General features: G+C 47.7%; 1 protein-coding gene and 1 non-coding gene across 3 annotated transcripts in view; both read left to right on the top strand.

Annotated features, from left to right (window-relative positions):
• Positions 1–21,928, top strand: part of LOC142568317 (glutathione hydrolase-like YwrD proenzyme) — a 65,751-nt gene extending 43,823 nt beyond the window's left edge. For both annotated transcript variants that reach the window (XM_075678317.1, XM_075678318.1), the window contains 6 exons: positions 1,100–1,291; positions 4,459–4,859; positions 10,549–10,711; positions 15,105–15,370; positions 20,470–20,632; positions 21,328–21,928. In XM_075678317.1, the coding sequence (XP_075534432.1) occupies positions 1,100–1,291; positions 4,459–4,859; positions 10,549–10,711; positions 15,105–15,370; positions 20,470–20,632; positions 21,328–21,423 (1,281 nt within the window). In that variant the 3' untranslated portion in view covers positions 21,424–21,928. The remainder of the gene's footprint in view (positions 1–1,099; positions 1,292–4,458; positions 4,860–10,548; positions 10,712–15,104; positions 15,371–20,469; positions 20,633–21,327) is intronic.
• On the top strand, positions 8,957–9,031 carry TRNAT-GGU (transfer RNA threonine (anticodon GGU)). Its single transcript has one exon. It is a non-coding gene; the product is annotated as a tRNA-Thr (tRNA).
• Positions 21,929–23,607: the final 1,679 nt, after the last annotated feature.

The following is a 23,607-nucleotide window of genomic DNA, read 5'->3' on the forward strand; positions in this document are numbered from 1 at the left end:
TCTCCGCAAGGCTGGGGAATTAATATGTCGAAACTGATGTGATCTTGAGAATTCATTCCAAGTGTACCGGCCTTGCGAGCTCCCCGGGTAGAATTTGTGAATTGCAATGTGCTCCTTGATGTAATCACCTAAAAGCTTAATTAGTGATCTTTGTCAATTAGTCGATTATGCATTTCAATTTTTTTTTGTGAACGTCTGCCTCTTCGAGTAGACCAGCTCATGGACTAGAATTGTGGTGTCTGCCACAAGCAATAAAAAAAAATGGAAAGTGTTCGCTGAAACAGCCGGTATACAACTTCATTTTTGAGCCCGAACCCCCAAAGGGGGCAATAAGTTTACCAGCAGGATAAATAGCTGGGTCAGCTGGTAAGGTAACCTGCTTGTTGCAGCACGAGAACACGTACACAAGACACACAGGACGACCGCTGAGTGACGACTGAAGCTTTTGTTGGAAGAGAACGAATGTGTAAGCGATTGGCAGCGCGAAACAGCAAAAACTGGAAGGGCCCTTCACCGCCAACACTAAGCAACAAGAAAGCATGAAAAAAGTGCCGCAGACCCAACGAGTTGGAATCTCTATAGGGCGGAGCTTTGTGTCAGTGCGTACAGAGTAGAAACACGAGTACGCACGCACGCGTACAAGCTCGGGCGCACACAAATTGTACCAAGCATTTTGCAAAGCCAAGTTGCTGACTGGTAGCGTCTGACGCCTTGAACGCATCATGGTTGCGCAGGCAGCATGCTTACGTAGCGCAATTTGAATCCATTCTTTCCCCAATTGAAGTGTTTAATTGCTCATTACAATGCAGTCGCGGATGCATGAAGGCGAGCTTTCTGGTTCTTTATTGTACGTGCTTTCATCGTACACGGTATGAATGTTTCTGTCGGTGTTCTAGCTTCTCTCTCTCTCTCTCTCTCTCTCTCTCTCTCTCTCTCTCTCTCTCTATATATATATATATATATATATATATATATATATATATATATATATATATATATATATATATTGGACACAATCAGCGTGTGTAAAGCAGTTCCCGGCACTCCGCTGTGGTTGGTTCATCTTTCTTCATCTGAAGGGGTTTGTCTGTGCGCGCAGGTGTCCATGCGTGAAGTCCTGGCACCGGCCGTGCGTCTTGCCCGTGGTGGCTTCCCTGTGGGCGTGGTGAACGCGGCCCACTGGGCCACCTACGAATCCAGGCTAGGCGACCTGGTGGGGGGAGCCTACTTCCTGCCCACGCCGCGAGCGGGACAGGTGCTGCGAAACGAGCCACTCGGCGACCTGCTCGAGGTGAGCGCCTCGGTGAATACGCCTGCAAAAAAAGACCGAAATCGCCAATGCTGGCATTCGTGTTCTCCGCTTCGACCACAGTTCTCGTGCTGCGAGAAAATGTGTGTCAACGGCGATAGCTTTAGGGTAGATTTTTTCTTAGTACATTGCTCTGGCGTCATCAGGAATGGTTGCGTAGAGAGAATCTGCAACTAATGAAAGTCGTTTGGATTGTAACTGAAATGCCGTATGAATCCGAATAGAGTGATCGGGATACCAACACAGATGATCCGCTCACCGACGGGTAGATCAACCTTTTGCCCTCAAGCGACGTCGGAATGAGAACCATGGGCCGTTTGCACGGATCATGTTACTTGTGGGTGAAATTGCGACTTTGGCTATGAGGACCTGGTATTTAATTGAGCGAAATGGTCGTCTTAGGAGTGCGTGTACGCTGAACGCTTCCATTACACAGGGTGTCCCAGCTAACATTAGCCAAAGTTTAATAGTACGCAAATGCCACCGTAGCTGGACAGCACAAAGGTACTGTTGTTTGCCGTCGCTTGGAGATACTCAAACCGTTTTTTTTTTCATTCTGCTTCATTAGAGAATTATCTTCATTAATTAATTAACTTTTCAAATAGTATAGTAGACGACATGTGTCAATGAGAAAATTGTAGAGCGACACGAAAAGGTCCCGCTACAGCTTTCTGTTGCTCAGTACGTGCTACATAAAAGTGTTTTTCCGAGCGTGAAAGAAGCCCGCGAATACACGCAAAGTACCTCGAGTGGCCAGTAGCTTGGCAATTTTGCGTGTATTCGCGGGCTTCTCTCAGGCTCGGAAAAACACTTTTATGTAGCACGTACTGAGCAACCGAAAGCTGTATCGCGAGTTTTTCGTGTCGCTGTACAATTTTCTCATTGATTAAAGCGAAAGCTTTACTGACCGCGAACTTGCGATTTCGCCGAGGCGGTGCTCCGAGGAGGCTCGGAGCTCCGGTGCTCCGTCACAACGCGCGCTTCGTCGGGGATATTTCTCTCTCTCGCTCGCTAGTCACTACTGCGCATGCGCCACTAGTAGCACCGAGCCACAGGTGTTCCGCTAAAGCCGCTTAAGGAAGGAAGGAAGGAAAAAGTGGAGAAGGAAGGCAGGGAGGTTAACCAGTTTAGCCTAACCGGTTTGCTACCCTACACATGGGAGTGGGATGGGGGGGATGAAAGATGGGAGGAGAGAGAGAGAGAGAGCACATAACACAGCAAACACATCGTCAGTTAGGGTCCGTCACTCTTGCGCGGTACGCGACATCACTGTCACAGCCGCTTGTCCAAGCCCGTATCCTTCATAAACCGAAGTAGTCCCTTCGTCGCCTTCAGCTGCGACGTCTTCTGTCGGCGATATGTGAAAATGGTTGCAACTGACAATGGTCTATTGTCCAGGTGCGCTAGAACGGACGCCATGGACTGTCTCTGAACATTATATTCAGGACAGTCGCACAGAATGTGTTCCAGCGTCTCCTCGCAAAGACAGGCATTGCAGAGAGCGTTGTCGGTCTTTCCAGTGCGAAACGAGTAGGATTTCGTGAAGGCCACCCCTAGCCATAAGCGATAAAGCAGGGTGGCCTCACTTCGGCGGAGTCCAGTTGGCATACAGAGATGCATCAATGAGGGCAGCTCGTGTTGATTGCTGCGGTTGGTCTGGCTGCTTGGTGTGCACCATAGAGAGAGCGTAATCTCCCGTGCAAGCACTTGAAGTCTGCAGGCTGCGTCGGACCGTGAAAGTGGTATGGCCTCTTCCTGTGTGTCTTCAAGAGCTGTCCGAGCGGCTTTATCGGCGTCTTCATTTCCTATGACGCCGCAGTGACTTGGCAGCCACTGAAACGTCACGTGATGTCCTTTCTCGTGTGATGTATGGAGTAGGCATCTAATATCAAGCACGAGCTGTTCGAATGGCCCGCGACGCAGAGCTGATAGCACAGATTGTAGGGCTGCCTTTGAGTCACTGAAAATTGACCATTGTCGAGGTGGTTCCCGATTGACGAAACAAAGTGCAGCGCGAAGAGCAGGTAGTTCCGCAGATGTAGATGTCGTTGGGTGGTCAGTCCTAAAGCCGCTTAAACTTCGTAAAGTACTGCCACGCTTTGAAGAATGCCGCCTCCTCCTCGAGTGCTCTGGCCGAGGCCGACGCCGCGTCGCTATTGGCCTAATAGCATCACGTGGGCCCTCGCGCCGTGCATCAGCGCCATTTTTGCTCGAGACGCGTCTACGGAGACTACGGAGTGGCGAGGAGCGCATGTTGCCGTCGTTGCTACGCTCGCGCAGTGTAGGCGGCGCCATGGTCGAGGAGGGAGCGTAAAAGAGAGGAGAAACAAGGAGGAGGAGAGTGTAACTGCTTTACGAAGTTTAAGGGGCTTTATGTTCTGCCGCTGCGCAGCGCCGCGCGTTTCCCCCGCCGCCGTTTAGTATGACGTCACACCGAGTTCCTCGTCGTTGCGCTCGCCTCCGCTCGCTTCGCCAGCTGCGTCGCATGCCTGATAACATGTCGGAGGATTCAAAAGGAGAGCTCGCGTGCGCCGCAACCACAGTTGAGGCGGAAGTATGGATGGCGACAATTCTGATAAGCAGGAGGAGGCCTGGAATCGACATCGGAACGAGATGAAGAGAAAGCGAATCGCCCAGGAAACAGATGAACAGCGCGCCGAACGACTGGCTAAACGCCGCAACATAGCTAGACAACCAGACTAACCTGGACTTGCAATCAAGATTAACCAATATAAGGCTAACCATGCTATGCCTTAGCTTTCGCTACGTATATCCTGGCATAGCCGAGCTAAGCCACTGCTAATTTTTCATCTAGCTATAATATTCGAAAAATTAATTAATTAATTAATTAGGTGGAATAAAACAGTTTGAGCACCTTAAAGCGGCGGCAAACAACATTACCTTTGTTCTGTCCAGCTATATGGCATTTCCGTATATTTAAGCTCTCGCTAAAGTTAAGCTCGGACATCCTGGAGAGCAGATGCATTGACTGCAACAAAATTTAGTTTCCTTCTAGAATTCCGCGCTCCGAAAACTTTCGCAGTCGGGGGTGAAGTTCTCGCGTTTTTCATCCATCACGCACGCACCGGAACAACACGACGCGCGTCGAAGCGTGCGTGGTACATACCTGACGCCGCGCGCATGCGCAGCGACTGGGCCGAGACGGCGCCGATGCCTTCTACGAGGGGCCCGTAGCCGACGCCGTGGCGGCGGCCGTCAAGCGCGCGGGAGGCGTTCTGGAAGCGGCCGACCTCCATCGACATCTGGCCGACAGCGGCGACGGCCTGGCGGTTCCCGTGAGCACCACCTACCGCGGCGCCCGGGTGCACACGGTGCCGTTTCCCAGCCACGGAAGCGTGCTTCTCGAGGCGCTCAACATCCTCGAGCGGTTCGATCTGCGCGACCGGGAGCGATGCGCGCACCTGCTGGTCGAGGCCCTGCGGCTGGCGCTCGCGGACGGCCTCGGCTGGGTGGCCGACGGGGGACCGGCGCTGGACGGCCGGATGGCTTCCAAGGAGCACGCCGAGGGCCGCAGCGTGGACGTCGAGCGGTGAGCACGAACTGGCCGAGCAGCCTGCTTCTCTGGCCGGTGGGCAGGAATTGGGCGGCACATGTATATATACGCTCAATAACTGACTGCTTCGTTTCCTAAGTGGCAGCGCAGGGACGCACGCAATGCGCCATTAACGGAAACGTTGGCGCTGCATTACATCCGCTACGTTAGTTAAATGTAAACCCTGCGATCAGTTCACATATGGCCACTGCGTGTGGCAACCCGTTGCGGTATCGCCGCGGTTGTGGCGTTGCAGTGCTGTGGTCGCGGGATCAAATCCCGGCCGCGGCGGCCGTATTTTGATGGGGGCCGAAGGCGCTCGTGTACTTATAGATTTAAGTGGACGTTAAAGAACCACAGGTGGACAAAATCAATCCTGAGAGTCCCCAACTACGTCATGTCTCATAATCCTGATCCCATGGTTCTGGCTAAGTTTAAGCTACGTGTGTCAGTGACCAGAACGAGCATCGATCGGTTGTTTCTTTAATGACCCGCCGCTGTTGCTCCGCGTGGCTATGGCGTTGTGCCGACGAGCGCAAAGCGGAGAGTTTGCTTGTCCCCGACCTGTCTTGCTTGTCTTTCTTTTTTTGAAAACTCGGCACTCTCTACATTCCTGTCAAGAATGCAATGTCACGCTGGTAACGCGCGTGCCTTTCGGCACCTGAAAGTTCCGGGCGCGCAGCGTTAATGAAAGGCACGCAATTAAGAGGAGTGAAGTTTTTTATTAAGGTTCCGAGAGTGCAAAATGTATTCCAGTTAAATGAATAAAAGGCTGCCTTGATGGTTTTAATGGTCTGTGGACAGCTGAAGGGTGGAATACTTTGTAGTGGTTCGATATTGAAGGTCAGTGGTAACCGCCACAAACAAGGCCCGAACGTTTGCAACGTCCGATTTGGTCGGAAACCGAAATTCGCTTGATGCCGGCCGCGCTCTTGCGCGCGCACAGAAAAGGAAAAGGAAGAAAAACCCAGTGTGTTTTCATTTTTCTCTCAGGAAATCGGTACTTTTTCTTTAGCCCCAGAAGGGGAGAGTTGCAGCTCCGACTTCCTCTATCCTCGCTTCTATGGACGCTTTTCGCCGCGCTCCTGCGGGCGCCGCCACGTTTGATCGTGTGCTGGCGCGTCCATTGCTTGCCTCAGCTCAGGCCGCAGGCAGCCTCTGCTGCCTCTGTTTGCAATGACGGCGCACAACGCTGGTGCGCTGCAGCAAGCCGCTTTTTTCGGCGCTTGTCGCCGAAAATGACGGCGTGGACCTTGCGTATGTATGGCAAAAAAAAAAAAACGCATCAAAGGACATGTAAATGTCACATATTCATTGTTCAGAGCTCATTACGCATTGGTCGAAATGGTTCGAGTTCTGCTGTCTGGTGCTCGATTACTGTAAAAAGAAAAATAATGACGATTACTGTCATACGCTCATAGTTTGTTTGTTGGTTATTTCCAGCGGCTTGGAAGGCGCAGGAATTGTCATATTTTTGGTTCAGTAACGCTTTTTGGTGCGATGTCGTTGAATTATGTATACTGTGGGTGAGAGTAAAGGATTTTTCAGAGAAAGTAATTGCTTGCGATAAATTGTTGCTGCATTCATAGGTTTTCAATCATTTCTTACTACTGGAAACTGAAAAAAATTCACATTGGGGACATGGTTTTTTTGCGAGAAAATTCTACCTTCAGATAGTTGAAGCGACTTCATCAATTCCAGTTCACAAAACTTCGTTATGCCGTCGAGGTCGTTCCATCGACGTCTTCATTCTGTCTTCGTTCGACTCTCCTCATGCCGTTGTCGTCACGCCATCGTCAGCATTTCAGAAACGCAATCCCACTGTCATGTCGTCGTCGTTCCATCGACGTCATTTCCTCTTCGCCACTCTATCATAATCGCGCTGTCTCCTTTCATCGTGATTATGCCGTCGTGGTCGTTCCATTGTCTTCATACAGTCTTCTTGATAAAGTCGTCTTCACGCCATCGTCGTTGCATGCTCATCGGGGGACCATTGTCTTCGTGACGTCGTCAGCACGGTGTCGGCGTTCTACCATCGTCATAATTTCGGAATCATCCCATTGTCGTCGTGCCATTCTCGTCGTACCGCCTTTGTCGTTCCATCGACGCGAGTCCACCATCGCCATTCTATAGTCACTGCGTCGTCGTCATACAGTCGCCGTCACGCTGATGGACAATCTTGGCAAGCCAGTGCCACAGCAAAGTGGGCCGATGCCGGAGACTGTATGTCGCATGTAGCTGAAGCGAGGAAATTCTCAGAATGACCATTAGTACTTAAACAAACGTCCCTTCCAGAAGACGATGCGTAGCTGCATTGCTTGAAGGCTAATCGCGTTACCGTCGACAGTCATCGTAAGATGGGTTCTGCCGGATTTTTTTTATTCGCTGCATATAATGCAATCTCGTGCCGAGGCCTCCTTATTTCTTACCATCCTGATGACCACGAACCCGTTAGCAGTGGCATGAAGGGGAGACGAACGTGACGGGCATGCACTCAAGGAGGAAAACAGTTTCCCGGGAGGAGGCGGCCATTTCAGCGCGTCGCGGCCATCACAGCTGCCCCCAATCCCGCACACCAGCCGCGATCTCGAGGGCTGTGGCTCTGTTGTGTCAGCGCAGGGTGGTACGCCGCAGCGCTCGGGCTTGACTGCCTATACTGGGCGCGTTCAAGTGCAATGGTAAGAAACGCGCTAACCGTGGACTGTGTCGTCGCGCGGATTGTCTTCTCGACCGTTGCCACCATTTGCGGAGAACTATAGCGTATCGTCGGAAAACATTGAGTCGCCATTCCTCGAACCGTACATAGAGCTCTTGCGGAGCACCGTGTTTTGTTTTTATTTTCTGGCACGTGTGTGCATGAGATCTGATCGGCGGCAATGCATACTGCACTGCCGTCTTCGTCTGCACAGAAAGACATTTAAATTTATTTTTATTGTGTGTGTATGGACAAACATGTAAAGTGCATTGGCTCATAAACTTCAGGATGTGGAATACTACTCTATTGCTCTCATTATTTTGTAAACAGCGGAGAACACTCTAGATGAGCTACAAGAATCATTCAGTGCGCTTGTAACGAACACAGTGTTGCACTCGGAAGCTTATGGATAAGAAAAAGAAGAAGAATGCAGAAGATTTTTGTCAAAAAAAAAAATCTGAGCGTTTTAGGAGAACACAGGCGTCTATGGTTGCTGCGTAGCTTTTCTGCAGGCCCCCAACACCTCAGCCCGCCGCTTGGAGCAACAGCATTTACCTCGGTGGCCGGTGGCGTCAGACGAGGGGACCGCTTACAAATGACGCTCACAAATTATAACGCTCAGATTACGCGCATCCATCGGCTAATTCTGCGGGTGTAAATAATTTTCCACGGGTACAAATGCTAAAAGGGTTGTGAGCCATCCCTCGTGCTTGGCGAAACAAACAAACAAAAACAGTCCACGGCTAGCATACGCCCCTGTGAACATCTCAGCCAAATTTTGCAGTCGTGGGTGGCGCGAGGAGCTCGCAAGTGTAGCGCGAAGCCACGTTTTACAGCGAACCTGTTTAACTGCCCCCCCCCCCCCCCCGAATGCACCTGTAGTGTCCGTGTGCAAAAGTGTGGGCCGATACGGGAGGCAGTGCAATACCGGGCCGACGCGCGGCGCAGGTGAAGCAGGTTTCAAGCACTGCGCTCTTAATAATAATAAAAATAAATAATAATAAATGAAATAAACCAGTGAATGTGCATTGGTTCAAGCCGGTCGGTATACTGGAACCGTTTGTGAACAGCACATGGACTAACGAGCCGGAGGCATTGCCATATACGCAAAGGACAACATGTACGTACAACCGTACACCCTTCCCTCGCAAGACGACAATGCCATCGACTGTGGGGATGTCTGTGCCGTACAAATGAAAGACTAAATTGTGAGGTTTTTCTTTCGAGGAACCCGTATGGGTTTCCTTTGTGGCAATTGCCACGATTGGGTGGATGTCTCATTTTCCCTTAATTAATTACATCTCTCCACCTTGCGGGTTTCCGCAGAACTATTACGTCAAAGTCTTGCCTTTGCTTCGAGTTGTTGACAAATTCGACTTCGCCCTGCCATCTCCTAGCCGCCTGGTTAGCTCAGATGGTAGAGCTGCTGCCCCGGTAAGGCGGTGGTCCCGGGTTCAAGTCCCGGACCAGGACAAATTTTTCTTCAACTGTGAGGGTTTTCTTTCGAAGAACCCGTTTGGGTTTCCTTTGTAGCAATTGCTAATATTGGGTGGATGTCTCATTTTCCCTTAATTGATATCCACTATGTATATGGCTCAGGCACAAGCAAATGTGATATCGAGGAGCTCATGACCACGAACATTGCATGAGTTAGCCGTGATGTCACTACCCCTGGGATCATTGTTGGAGACTTCAATGTTTGCATTTAAAAATAAGTCAAGAAATTGTTCACTCAGTTTCTCCTAGAAGAGTTTGGTTTGAAGTGCCACACCAATTCAGGTCACTCAAGTACTCAACAACGGTCTTGTATAGATTTAACTTTGACCAAGATTCTGTCTAAGGTTGTAACCAAGCCAATAAGTGTGTCACAGTATCAAAAAGCTATCGTCACTACCATTACCAAGTGATGAAAATAAATACATGCAGCCTTGTCTAATCCTGTGTGATGTGCTACAGCTTCGTTGGTCATCCAACTTCACAGAGTACAATGACTCCTTGATTTTTTCTCAACCCCTCTCTTTTCAATAGAAGCCTTCTGCTCACTCTTATCGGGCTCCTATATTTCGTTATATAGCAGATTCCATACGTGGCTGCTATTGGCCAATAACTCACCTTCAATCAAAAAGGGTGTTACTGTTACTGTTACTATGCATATTTATTGACACAGTTTAATCAACAGGCTGAACTAAGGGAAAACTTTCATTTCGAAATTCAATAACAATTTCGTACTTCCGAAAGTACGACTATCGTACTATGGCCTACTATCGTCTGCTAACGCTCGGTCATGCCCGTCCGCCCGCCGTAGGAATAAAGCTTTGGCCACACTGCCATCGGGTCTCGCTAATTTCTATACGTTTTAAACGTATAGAAATGTATGCGTTTTAAACACTCAACTAGCTTATAGCTCTCTATAAATTTCGTAGCTCTAGCTCCGATGCTTCCCTCGATAAACTTCCGTCAATATAAGTAGGTGAGGTTCCCCGCCGTATTTAGTCGAAATGACACCTTTGCCGTAAAATGAAAACTCCCTGCAGATGCGGTTAACCACCGTACATCGTCCCTTTGCTTCGACTTTTGTGCCAAGTGACTTTGCCCTATGTTTCTTATCTTGTGCACTATACGAAAGGCTTACAAACTGGCTAGTGTTTCTGAACTAGTTAACCTGAATACGAATTCGCGCTGTTAAAATACCATTGAGCCTGCTGTGTCAATTATATTCAAGTACCCACCAAGATACGCAGCTCTCAGGGACTGAAGCGCTAACTGGACCATATAATTGTGCGCCAATCTGTAATTTTGGCGCCATACTCACGGCTTCGACCACGTCGTCGACGTATCCGCCAACCTAATGATATCTCCAGTAGACGTTCTCTTCTTCCTTCAATCTTTCCGTCCCCTTTTCCCTTTCCCCAGTGTAGGGTAGCCAACCGGACTCAGTCCTGGTTAACCTCCCTACCTTTCATTTATCATTTGCTCTCTCTCTGTCTGCAGGGCCCGGCAGTGGAGCGAAGCGGACCTGCCGAACGCTCCGGAGCAGTCGCACACCGTGTTCCTGGTGACCGCGGACGAAAGAGGCAATGCCTGCGCGTTCATCAACAGCAACTTTTTGGGCTTTGGATGTGCCATTGTCGAGCGTTATGGATTCGCAGTCCACGTAAGCTCTTATTAGTTAAGCCATTTCATCTTTCGTGTATATATAGTCTACGTATTGTCGGAGATAGTCGCACCACCGCATGAAGAATTTGCCCGACCGTGAGCTTCTTGCGATGATTTTGTAAGTACCAGCGAAAAACAACCTCCATGACACGAGAACTCGCGCACGTCACTGTGGCCTGTGCTGGCAGTTTTTTTTTTTTCCTCGGGCAGGATGTTTGACGTACGTTAACAGTGCATATGACGCTCCAGGCGAAGTTGAGAAATTACATGCGGTGCCTAGGTTGCTGGTTTACGGTACACTCGAGCTGCGTACGTCGATGTTGGTTGCCTGTGATTTTGAACTGTGACATATAAAAACACGCAAGCGGGTGGCGGTGCCAACACTAATTAGACTACGAGAGTATCTGTTGTTAACGGAATTAGTGTACTCTTCGCTACGGGTTCTGTCGTATCGAAGCGTTTTAAGAATGCATTGTCATTCTGGGCAGGATGTTGAGTTGCGGGTGGTTGCTGTGTGTTACGGGTCAGTCGCGCCCGTGACGTACAATTCAGCCAGTCTCAGCCGTGGCTAGAGCGTTCCTTTTGTTCCTCGCAATATCGCCAAGTCTGTTCTCTCTCACGGCATCTGGAGGAGGCGGGGCTTGGAGAAAAGCAGGCCTGGCACTGACGGAAAAGTTCTTGCATATATATATATATATATATATATATATATATATATATATATATATATATATATATATATATATATATATAATATGTCTGTGTGTGTGTTGGGGGGTGTATGTATGTGAATGGATTTTGTAGCTACAAAAGAGCGTAAAACGAAGATATCTCTAAATTTGTTCATATTTATACAGTGTATGACAGAAACGTAGATATCACATGAAGGTGTGCCGAAAAAACATGACAAAAAGAAATCAAAGCCTCGGGTTCAAGACACCCAACTCACAGTCAAAGAGCGTGATCGACGGCATGCTTATGTACATCACTTTTTATGCATAAATATGCCTGTGAAATCTCCTAGTAATCTGATACTTGTGTTTCTGTAAGACCAATGCCTCAGCTGCTGGCATGTCCCTAATAAATGCGCATAGCCTGCGGTCCACAGTGCTTGCTGATATATATATATTTAAATCTTCCATTTAAACATCGCCAAGTCTGTCCCATTAAACACACACTTATTGGGAAGTCTGACAGAGACTACATTATCACTAAACAGACAAACCCCCCCTTACAATGCTCGACACCACACGTACTTAGGCGCAAGCCTTAAGTGGTTCATACTCCCGATGACCTTGAAAAAAACGCGTCGTCCGGTCCAATGGCGAAAAAACTGTCATCATCAGCACTGGCCCATATACCCCCATAGGCAAGCAAAAAAAAAAAATACCGCCCATGCACCCCGTATACAGATGTTAAACCAGCGAAGCTGAAATGTGCGGCCCCGTTGTTTATCGCTGGATTAATTCCGACTCATTAAACTCTTTCTTAATTATTGGTTACGTCTTTGCGCTTCTTAATGAGATTACGCACACATTTGGCTTGGGTTTATCACATTGTTTATTTGAAATGCCACACAGTGCGCTTCGCATAATCACCATCATGGAGGGGTGCAGTGAGGGGTTCATTGTGGTAATCCAGCGAGTTCGTCAGCCTTTCTGAATTATGTTACGCATTTGTGTTTTGTGATGCATTCGTCATAGTATTTACGACTCGATTATGCACTGCAGTTACCAAGTGACACACCGGGGCCGCACATTTCATTTAATTACAGAGAGGGACACATTTTTGAACCTATTGCGAAGTCTGGGAAAGACCGCATGAACTTAAGCAAAGTATTACTAAACAAAGACGCACATTGAAATAGGCATCTTATAGCCACTAAAGTATTCATATGCCTACCCAACGAGCAATTTGTCCGTCCGTCACGTAAGGCGAATGCCATGGCTCACACTCTCCTAAATACTGGCTCATACCCCCGCAGTAGGGTTTCTGTGGTCGGACCACGACTACAGCTTCGCTGTAAAATGCAATGGCTTATCCCTCTCGTAATGCAGAGGCTACAGAAACTCAGCAAGGTGAAGTGCATAGATTCATTGGAATCAGGCATACAACGTACAGAAACGCGGTGTCTAGTCGAGCGGTACAAAAAAAAATGACGTGACCTTCTCAATGGTTGATAGCCCCATAGGCAAGCAAAAAATGCTATGGCTCATACCCCCGTAAGGCTGAGGCAAACAAGCGCTCAAAGTGAACAGTGCATATATTAATTGAAATCACCCTTATACAGCTCCCAGAACTGCATATGTTTCAGTACCTTGCCGAGAGGATGCAACGTAAAGTCGAAGAGAAACGTCGTTGGCGCGAGTCGGACACCACTACCTATACAAGCGCGCAAAGCCGCAGCTAAGCTCTGAAAACGAGTCGATGGAGCCGAACTGCGGCAGCAGCAACCCGACGATGCGAGACGGCGCATCACCAAGTGTGCCCCAGCAGCCTTTCGTCTTCACGTCTTACAGGAGTGTAACATGGTGCCGAACTTTTTCCTTTCTTTGTTAGTTCCGTCGGATTTAGCTTCTTGCGCAACTCGACAAAATCTAGCAAGCTTGTTGGGTTGGGAATAGCTAGATCTACCTGTAGTTACGTTTTTGAAGAATACCACCCCAAGTGCGTCAAGGAAGGCTTTGATGTGATGAAGAGGACCCAGGAACAGAGGCAAAAGCATATAAATGCAAGGCCCTTGGGGGGAAATGTTTCGGCTACATTGACACTAAAAATCATGGTCGCCGAGAAGGAGGGCTATTTTGTGTTCTTGTCGCAGAAAACGTCTTCAGAGTAGGCATGCGCAGCTGTTGACAGAGTAGTAAAGTACAGACTTCGAAAGGAAAGTCATTGGAATTGGGGCACCGCCACAACCTTGAAAAGCTGGAGGCACGGTGTAGAAAAAAAAATAAAACAGAAGAAAAAGCCTTGGTCAAGATAAAAGACACCTAGGGTGTATTTTTTTTTCTTTGGCATGGAAGACACATAACGCTGGCATACCTTTCCGGGCGACTATAAGGGAAAGGGACACATATGAAGTCAAAGATTCGGGATTTCTACACAGACACAAGTCTACGTTGATCATTTTGAACCATTTTTTATGTCTCAGTTTTGGGTGAATCGGTTTCGTAATTAAAAAAAATGTATCTAAAAAGCTGCCTTGTGTTCAGTGGGTACGTTGAGGACTTCATTCTGCTACTCTATAGTATACGGAATGATAAATTGATGGATCGAACGTTATAGATAGAGATGTTGCATACCAAATAAAGGTTTCTCGATTTCTTTTTACCTGAACAGCACTTTCATTCACTCAGCTGAAACAGGCGCTCAGGCAGGGAAATGTCACGAGTTAATTCAGCGAACCATATCCAAATCAGTGGTGTAGCGTTGTCCCCTCAAAGCCTGCATGCAGTCACAACTGATCTGGACAGAACCTGCGAACGAAACGATGCGCAGCTAGCGTTTTGGTACAGTGTCTCAAAACCATATCTTACCCGCCGTGGTGGCATAGTGACATTGTAGTGACTTCGTAGTGATCGTATCGTAGTGATCCCGCCTTCAGCGGCCGCATTTCAGTGGGGGCAGAAATGCTAAAACACCCGTGCGCTGTGCATAGGGTGAACATCTTCTAGGGGCAGCGCAATGTGACGAAGACAGAAAGCAGGAACACACAGGACAGCGCTGAACTAACAAGTAACTTTATTTGGAGGCATACACAAACCTATGTACTACAACCCATAGCCACGTGCACTCCCATCGGTGGCATCATTATCAGTGCGCCGGCAAAAACGCAAAATCCTGTAATCTACTGCTACGCTATGAGACGGCTTAAAAATTCAAGTTCACTGTCATACAAATTTAACGATGGCATGCTTACACAACGCGTAAGCGTTGTGTAAGCATTGGGTGCACGTTGATGTCCATCATAATGGCGTGGGGGACATACTCATACCTCTCATATTGTGGTTCTGGCACGTAAAACCTCAGTATCTATTTTTTTTAAACACGTCACATGCGATAAGTATGAGTACACACCCACTTTTCTTGCGTCGGATCTAGTGCAAAGCGGTATACACGTACGTGCTGTGCGGCTTTCAGTTTTACGCGAGAAAGTGGCCCCACGAACGCCTTGGCGCGGTTCAGAACACGCTCGAGTTTACGCACCCTTACACGGGCAGCCGAGACGAATGTCGGGCCCTGTTTATTACAGAACATCCGGCCTGCGTGCACTGCATGCACACCGGAGAACTCCGGCAGGCGTTCTGCAATGGTGCACCGAAATATTCGCGCACGAGTCCTCGCCACGGTATACGGCAGGCGTCTGTCTGATTGACACCGTCGTACCGCAGTGCCGCGGCCGCGGGTTCAGCGCCGTGGCTGGCCACCCGAACTGCGCGGGCCCCTGCAAGAAGCCGTACCACACGTTGATGCCAGTGCTGGTGACGGACACCGCGAGCGGTGACTGGTTGGCCGCGCTGGGCACCATGGGCGGATACACGCAGCCGCAGGTCGATCTGCAGCTCCTCCTCGCCATGATGGAAGGGGGCCTGGACCCGCAGTCGGCGCTGGACGCTCCCAGGCTGTACATCGGCGACGGCAGAACCCTGCGGCTGGAGTGAGTTGATCGGACACTTTTGTTTTTATTCCGTGAAGAAGGAATTTGGGAAGCGGCGAGGGGCGTTAGCCAGCACTGGACAGGGTTAAGATGTACATATACTGTGCACTTGCGTATATGGAGAGCTCAGACAAGTGCGCGCTTCTGATCAGGTTTTTTGCCCCCATCATCGTAGCCAAGGGGCTGCTGGGCTTGTTCCACACTCATCGTAATGACGAACGCTTAGCCTCGAAATGTGTGAAAGCAGCTCTATAGCAACATTTCGATTTAGATTTTTATCCGCCAATGTCGCTTTATTGTCTCATGACACAAACTCTCAATATATAATTTTTTTGTTTTGAGACACCACTGTTGAAGCTCACGGTGCGGATGCTTGAACAGTCTAAAGGAGTTCACATTCGCTGTTCAGCTACTGCAACAACTCTAATTTTATTTAGTGTGTGAGGGTTCTCATTTGGTTTTTCTATATACCTGTGCGCTCGTTTTATACGCTGCAATGCCATTTGCTGTCGTACGCGCTTTAAATAAAGCTTTCACTGTGCACACCGTATGTCTTGGCTTACTGATTAAAACCATGCAAGCCCTAATTCTTTCTTTTTTATCTCGCATCCTAAAGCATTCATTTCGCACCGGCTCCTTGCGTCGACGTTGTACTTGGATCGGCCACTCGGCACGGCGGATCAGTAAAGAACAGAATCGAAGGAGAACAATCGTCACAAAAGACATCAATTTGCGCACCAGCTGCATTACCGTGATGGTGGAATGTTAAAGCGCTCGTGTTTTATACGGGGCTTCGACGCATGCTAGGTAATTCCAGGTGGACAAACCTGATCCGGAGCCCACAACAACGTTGAAAATTTCGTCAGTCAACCAGTCGTTCAACCAACTGATCGACGAATTAGTACTGTCTTTTACAACAGCGCGAAGGACTAGGACGAGACGAGTGCACATACACAGCGCTGAACGTATACAGCTGGTTTTGTTGAGGCGATTTCCACTGCTTAAATACGGTGGCAACCAATCTCAAATGAAAATACACAAAAAAACACACAAAATAGGTGGTACCTGAGCACAGGGCTGCAGTTACACATGACCAACTGTGCACATGTCTCCTATACAGCTTCAAGAACGCGCAGTTCTTTTTATGACAGAGCTATTGAGGCGTCGCTTACGCATTTGCCTTTGAATTTGTAGATTTCATGGGCTTCAATAATCTCTCTAGTGATTTTCGCGCGATTATCTGACAACGTGTTGCACTGACTGAAAATGGGATAACAAGGCGCTCCCTTATCTTTTTTTTCTTTCTTCCGTACAGTCTCTGCAATGAATGCCCAGATGGCCGGATGCGGTGTTGCACACCCTTGTTTGTTACGTTCCCGTAGCCGGTCGTTAAGGCATCGACCAGTGTGCCCCGTGTAGTGCTTGCCACAAGGTAGCGGAAACCTGTACACAACATTGCTGCTACACGGTACAAAATGTTTTTGGTGCTTCTTGGCACAGCCTCCTTCCTTGCGTTTACAATGTGGCAGAGTCTTGATAGTTAATCGGGTGCGGAAAAAAACAATATTCACATTGGAACGAGAACCCACGCTTATGAGGTTATGTGAAATGTGCTACTGATAAGGGATAACTGCAGCCTTTCTTTTTTCTTCCTTGTGCCTTTTAGTGGCTTCACTGCGGCCTGAATTTATGATGTATATTAACAGGTTCTCTGATACAGCAATGAGAAGATAGATTGGGTAGCCTGCTACCTGGAGGCGTACCTCCTGATTTTGATAACTGCCTTGCATCAAATGATGGCGCGATTTGAATTTAAATTTATAAAATCGTGCCATCATCAAACTATGAAAAACTTATTCGATATTCGATTTGGTCTTGGAACTATTCGATTTGTATTCGATTCGGTCTCGTAGCTACTATTGGCACACCCCTAAACAAGACTCCCAGCAAGCATAAAACAGCGCGGTATATTTATAATCTGAACGGGCGTACGTCAGTTAGTGAACTTAGAAAACGAAGTATACTGCCTTCAGATACCAATAGAAATCAAATTTGTCGCCTAAATTTCTTATATCAGTTAGCAAATAGCTATTTTTATGACATTGACAAATCACATATTAACTCATTTACTCATGTTTACTCATACATATTAACATTTACTCTGAAGGATATGCTACCAGTCAACGAATTATTCACAATAACTGTTCAGTTCCACTCAACTATTTTTTAGTGCTCTTCTCCTTTCTAAGGACCATTCTTGAGTGGAATAACCTTTTTGATGATGTTGTTAACAAATATTTATTGCCGTCGTTTGAGAAACACTGACCCAAATTTCACTCCCTCTTAGAAAATTTTCAGTGCTATTTGTGGTTTTGTTATAAGTATTAGTGCTTCTCGCAAGTTCTCCTATATTTATTCGTTTTTGCGTAGGGCTTATTTCGTGTACCTTGTGCCTTAATTTGTGCAGCAAACTGCTATATGTCCCACTCTATTGTGGTCTACCTGAAATCGCAGTATTCATAAATAATCTCGTGACATTCGAAATGCACTTGTCGGGTACTTTTAGTCACCTGTGACAACGGAACTGTTTCGGTCAAATTAATGTCAATTTTGACAAAATGTGACAGCAAGAGTATAATTACATCACTGCCATATCTCTCCGCATGTATCTGGCTTAATATTTGGAATGAACGTTTTGCGCAGTCACTTCAGAGTTAATTCTGAAAAGGATTGAATGCAGGGTGTAATAACATGTACACGGAATCTCCGGAGAGTATACCACCATTCACCGATGATTACGATGCTCGCTAATGCGAAATTTGAGCGCAGCCCTATACGTGTTTTCATTTCGCGATGTATTCAGGCATGGTACTTATCACCGCGCCCACTGGCAGAGCCGTTACGCGCAGCGCTATATACACTGTATTTCACGTAGATTGAAGCAAAGATTAAAAAAAAAGTGGTTAACGGCAACTGAATCAAACTAACAACATATGGTTTGCGTCATGTGGCGCTCCTTAGCGTTTCTTCATATTCCACCTAGTCAGTTAATTAATGAAGGTGAGTTATGCGATTTTTTTAATACTTAGGGCCAAGTGCATTTCGTTACGTTGTAGAGGGCATTCGAAAACGACCGATCCAATTTTCTTGTGGAAACGTACACGCTGCGTAGCAATTTTTTCCGGCGTTTAAGGAACGTCCGCAAAATGCAAAATAAAACCACGTGACTGCGCTCATGCGCTACCGTATTGCGGCGCTCTCATCCGCGCTTCGTGCAAAAGAACCGTGCGAGCGGACCGTGGCGAAGTGAGAGGCCGCGGCTATAGGCATCGGCTTCACAGTGCGTCTGCATGTTTGACGTTCGCACATGGAAAGGAAGCGCCGTCGTCCTTAAAAGACTCGACGCGCGGTTGACCGTGCTGCAATACGATGGCGTACGAGCCCAGTGGCGTGGTTTTATTTCATATTTCGCGGTCATTCTTTAAAGGCCGGGAAAACTCGCCACGCAGCATGTCCGTTGCCACAAGAATAGGATAGGTCGTTTTGAAATGCCTTCTATATCGTAACGAAAAGGACTTGGCCCTAAAGTGAATATTAAAAATTTTGCATAATTGATCTTAGTAAATATTTAATTAGACGCAATATAAAGAAACATTCTAAGGAGCGCCACATGATGGCAAACCATATGTCGGTGGCTTCATTCAGTTGCGGTTAACCACTTTTTTTTTAAAATCCTCGGTTAACGTTACGTGAAACACGCTGTATAAACCAACCACACAGTTGCCGCTTCCCGGCAACTGTAGCTTGTGCAACCGCAACCTTTACGGAGAAACGCTTGCGGCGAACGTTGTGTGCGAAAGTAAGCTTTCTGGTTCTTTTTTTCTTTCCTCTGGACCGCCGCTGCTGCCACGGATGCGTGGACGTGAGCGCCATCTGGTGGTGCTTCAAGGTGGCCTCGTCCGCTTGCCTCCTCACGCTCTCTTCGCTATCGCAGTCTTTTGCTTTTGTCCTCGCCCTTTCGCGATACTCTCCTCCTCCCGCTTTGCGCCTTATGATTTCTCCTCCTCTGCCGCTTTCCGCCTCGTGCTCTCTTCACTATCGCCTCCTTTCGTTCCCCACAGTGCTCAGCGTTCGCTCCGGGTTCTGCAATCACATTCGCAGCAAGTTTGCCACATTTTGCTAACGGTTTACCAAAAAGAAATACATTTATTGACTTCGTGAGGATGACCTAGCTGTGCACAGTCAAACGCTTGTACATTGAAGTGCCTTAGACCTCCAAAATCTTTCCTCATACCGGCCACTTTGTTATATAAGGACCGCCCATCGTGCCGCTCAAGATTGAGCAGGCTAAAAACGTTGAACAAAAGAGAGCCTTAAGTTAATACGAATTCAAGAGAGGCTTACGGAAATAAGTCGTTAAATTTTTTGTTCACACTTTGTCTGACGGAATGTGCGGCTGCATCCGACGCTATTGCATCGAGATACCCAGCCTGCTCCGCGGCGCAACGCGGGAGCTATAGGCGAAGTAAAACTGTAGATTGGTCGAATGCCGCTATCGCCTCCCTTTTCGTCAAAATTCTTGGTTCCTTTAGACTCTTCATCATCGTTGACATTCGCGTTCTTTCCCTTATACATGGCCTTGAAGAGTTGATTGATCGCCATGTATAATTACATCACGCGGCCATGAACTTTCAGGTATTCGTCAGCCGTCGCACTCGCGGCTATGTTACAACCAGCGTACGAATCGAGGAGTTCCTGGAGCAGTGCAGCAAGACTGTATACAACGCTTGCTCACAATGGCGCGCTCGTCGAGTGCGTCGCTGGCGCTGCCGCAAGCGCTATAGCGCAGAGCGCTGCTCGACGACGTCCGCGGAGGGCAGTGGCAGCAGCGCTGCGTGGCGTTCGCTGTAAAGCCACAAATCGGCCGTCGGAGACTCGCCCCTAGTTCCTTCGTTTTACAGGAAAATTTGCTCCGCGGGTCGTCGCTGTAGAGACATAATGAATTCTTCGTTATGCAGGTCATATCGTTGTATAGGCGCTGGACTGTACTCGGTGAAGTGATCACATTGCCGCCATTGTGCGCCCCCCTTCCTTTCAAGTGATCCGCTCTTCCTGGAGGAAGGGTTTCCGGAGGACGTGGTCGCCGACCTCCGGCGCAGGGGTCACCGCATTGCACCACGCTTTGTGCCTCCGTCTGCTCGAAGCACCAGAAGCATGGCCCACATCGTCGCACGAGGCAGCTGGTGGGACCGGACTCGCGAGGTAAGCGCTCTATCAGCGCTATAGTACGTGACGCACTATACACAATGCGCCAATGTGAAAAGGAACGCTTATTCTGTTTCGAACTTGGATTCCTATGAAAATATGAGAACCGCATTCATCGTTATTCGTTAAACGGTTATAATGGTGGGAAAAAAAACTCCCTCACAAAACTTGTTCCTGTGGTATCAACGCAGAAACAAGGAAAATTAGAGGACTTAAACGAAAATCTGGTGTTCCTCTTCCAGTGAAATGTTCTTCCCCTGACTCAATGTCTAAGGCACCAGCAGAGCCGCCGGGCAGGCGCGCTCTTGTCTTAATTTACGCTTCAACTTCTAGCATTCTCACAGTGAAAGCCTCGGCAACTTCGTGCGACCTCCGCAATTATATCATCCTACTGATTTCAGCATGTCGACTCATTAATTATCTATGCCTATACTGAACCTATATAATGAATTTCCTACGTGATCCGTGGTTGCAACCCTTCGTATGTTACCTTGTACTATGCACTAAAGTAGCTCTCCTCGAATTATCTAAGAACAACAATAAAGAGCTTCGTGCGGCGGAGTTCAGTGTTGTTGGCAGGCATATGAGGACGTGCACATTTCTCTAGAACGATCTCAAGGTCGCGTCGCCTGGCGTGACCTGAGCGGAATTCTGATCGTCGTGCCAGTCATTTCGTGACCGCGTCGTTGCAGTGTGCGGTCGAGCAAGTGGCGCCAGTCCTGTGGTTCGGCTGCGAGCCCCGGAGCGACGGCGTGGCAGCCGCAGCACCGCCTCATGACGTACTCTGAAGACTGCGGCGTGCGCGGTCGCGCCATTTTGCCGCAGCCCACGCATCAAGAAGCCTCAGACGAGCGATGCAATCAAAGTCACATCCGCGGCTTCGCCATCGAGCTTCAGGCGTTGTACGAATGAAATTGACATAGCGTCACATAGTTATTAAAGACGAATGGGCTCGTTGGCGCATTTACCGAGGCTGAAGCAAAGTAAAGTGCAATAAAAGGCAAAGAACTAGAAGAAACCGACAAGTAAGGGGGATAACTTCAACAGGAATTAAGCGGCTGTTGAAAGCGTGTTCGTACGGCACATCGAACTCGCAATAATATTCTCAAGAGTGGTAGCGGGAGGTAAACAAACAGGTCGGACCCCATTAGACATACATTAGGAAGTACCATAGAATGATAACAGTGGCAGAGCAATGGACACATGCAAGGACCATCATTCACTCGCAACACTCGCTTAGTCCTGTGGAAGTTCGCATTCTGTCCTGTCTGTTTCTTCTCTTCCACTGCCGTTGATTTCGTTTCAGCCTATGGGACATATAACGCAGGTGCACAGCTGGAGCATTGAGCGTGGGCCGGAACTTCGCGTAGAAAGCGTTCATAGTACACTATGCCAACTCATAGAGCAAGTAACATGAAAAAAAAAGTGTTAGTCGCTGGAACAAACTAATCCCGCATGTTCTGGTCTTTATACTAGTGTTATCTGCGGTTTAAAGCCGCGTGTATAGTTTTGCGTCAGTTTGCTTCAATCATGTGCTCTTGTCTGGCGCGAGATTCTCTGGCGCATATATCTTTACCTATATATATATATATATATATATATATATATATCATCAGTCTGGCTACGCCCATTGCAGGGCAAATGCATCTCCCATAATTGTCCAATTACCCCGGGCTAATTGTGGCCATGTCTCTGCACACTTCTTAATCTAACCCGCCCACCTAACTTTCTGCCACCTCCTGATACGCTTCCCTTCTCTTGGAATCTAGTCCCTAACCCTTGATGACCATCGGTTATCTTCCCTCCTCATTAGATGCCCTGCCCATGATCCCCCCCCATTTCTTTTTCTTGATTTCAACTAAAATGTCATTAACTCGCGTTTGTTCCCTCACCCAATCTGCTCTCTTCTTATCCCCTTAACTTTACACCCATCATTCTTCTTTCCATAGCTAATTGCGTCGTCCTCAATTTAAGTAAAACCATTTTCGTAAGCCTCCAGGTTTCTGCCCCGTAGGTGAGTACTGGAAAGACACAGCTGTTATACACTTTTCTATTGAGGGATAATCGTGACCTGCTGTTCATGACCTGAGAATGCCTGCCAAACGCACCCCAGCCCATTTTTATTCTTCTGATTATTTCAGTCTCATGATCCGGATCCACGGTCACTACCTGCCCTAAGTAGATGTATTCCCTTGCCACTTCCAGTGCCTTGCTACCTGTCGTAAACTGCTGTACTCTTCCGAGACTGTTGAATGTTACTTTAGTCTCGTGCAGATTAATTTTTAGACCCACCTTTCTACTTTGCCTTTTCAGGTCAGTGAGCATGCATTGCAGTTGGTCCCCTGAGTTACTAAGCAAGGCAATATCATAAGCGAATCGCAAGTTACTAAGGTATTCTCCTTTAACTCTTGTCCCCAATATATATATATATATATATATATATATATATATATATATATATATATATATATATATATATATATATATTGGATCGATTTGTGCTCGACGGGATACTGTTGAATGTATGTACAGAGGGATCTTGGGAAATACAGTGAACACCACAATTTGAGGAAAGCCGCGAACTCACAAAATCGCCGGATAGCTATAGGTGCACTTTTCCGTACGGGGCTCCGGCAGCAACTTTCTTCCGAAAAGGTTTGGTGTATTAAAGGTGAGCCTAACGTGTTAGGCTTCATTGCATTAGTAAAGTGGACGTGACAATAAGATTGTCTGACTTGAACAAAAAAAAAATTGCACATTGTCAACTGTCACAATGATCTGGAAGATGTAGAAACCCTGCACGCTATAATCGGGTTATACCGACTGAACTTCCTTATACGATGCTCCATGAGCCTGTAATTGCACGGTGAAGTTTGCCAATGCCAGGTGCAGTTTATGGCACATATGTTCTGTGTATACCTATAAGGCTGTAAAATGCAGATGGTTATGCGAAGCCTTTTTGCATGTGAAGT

The sequence above is a fragment of the Dermacentor variabilis genome, unplaced genomic scaffold (assembly GCF_050947875.1).
Source record: "Dermacentor variabilis isolate Ectoservices unplaced genomic scaffold, ASM5094787v1 scaffold_18, whole genome shotgun sequence".
Taxonomy (NCBI): domain Eukaryota; kingdom Metazoa; phylum Arthropoda; class Arachnida; order Ixodida; family Ixodidae; genus Dermacentor; species Dermacentor variabilis.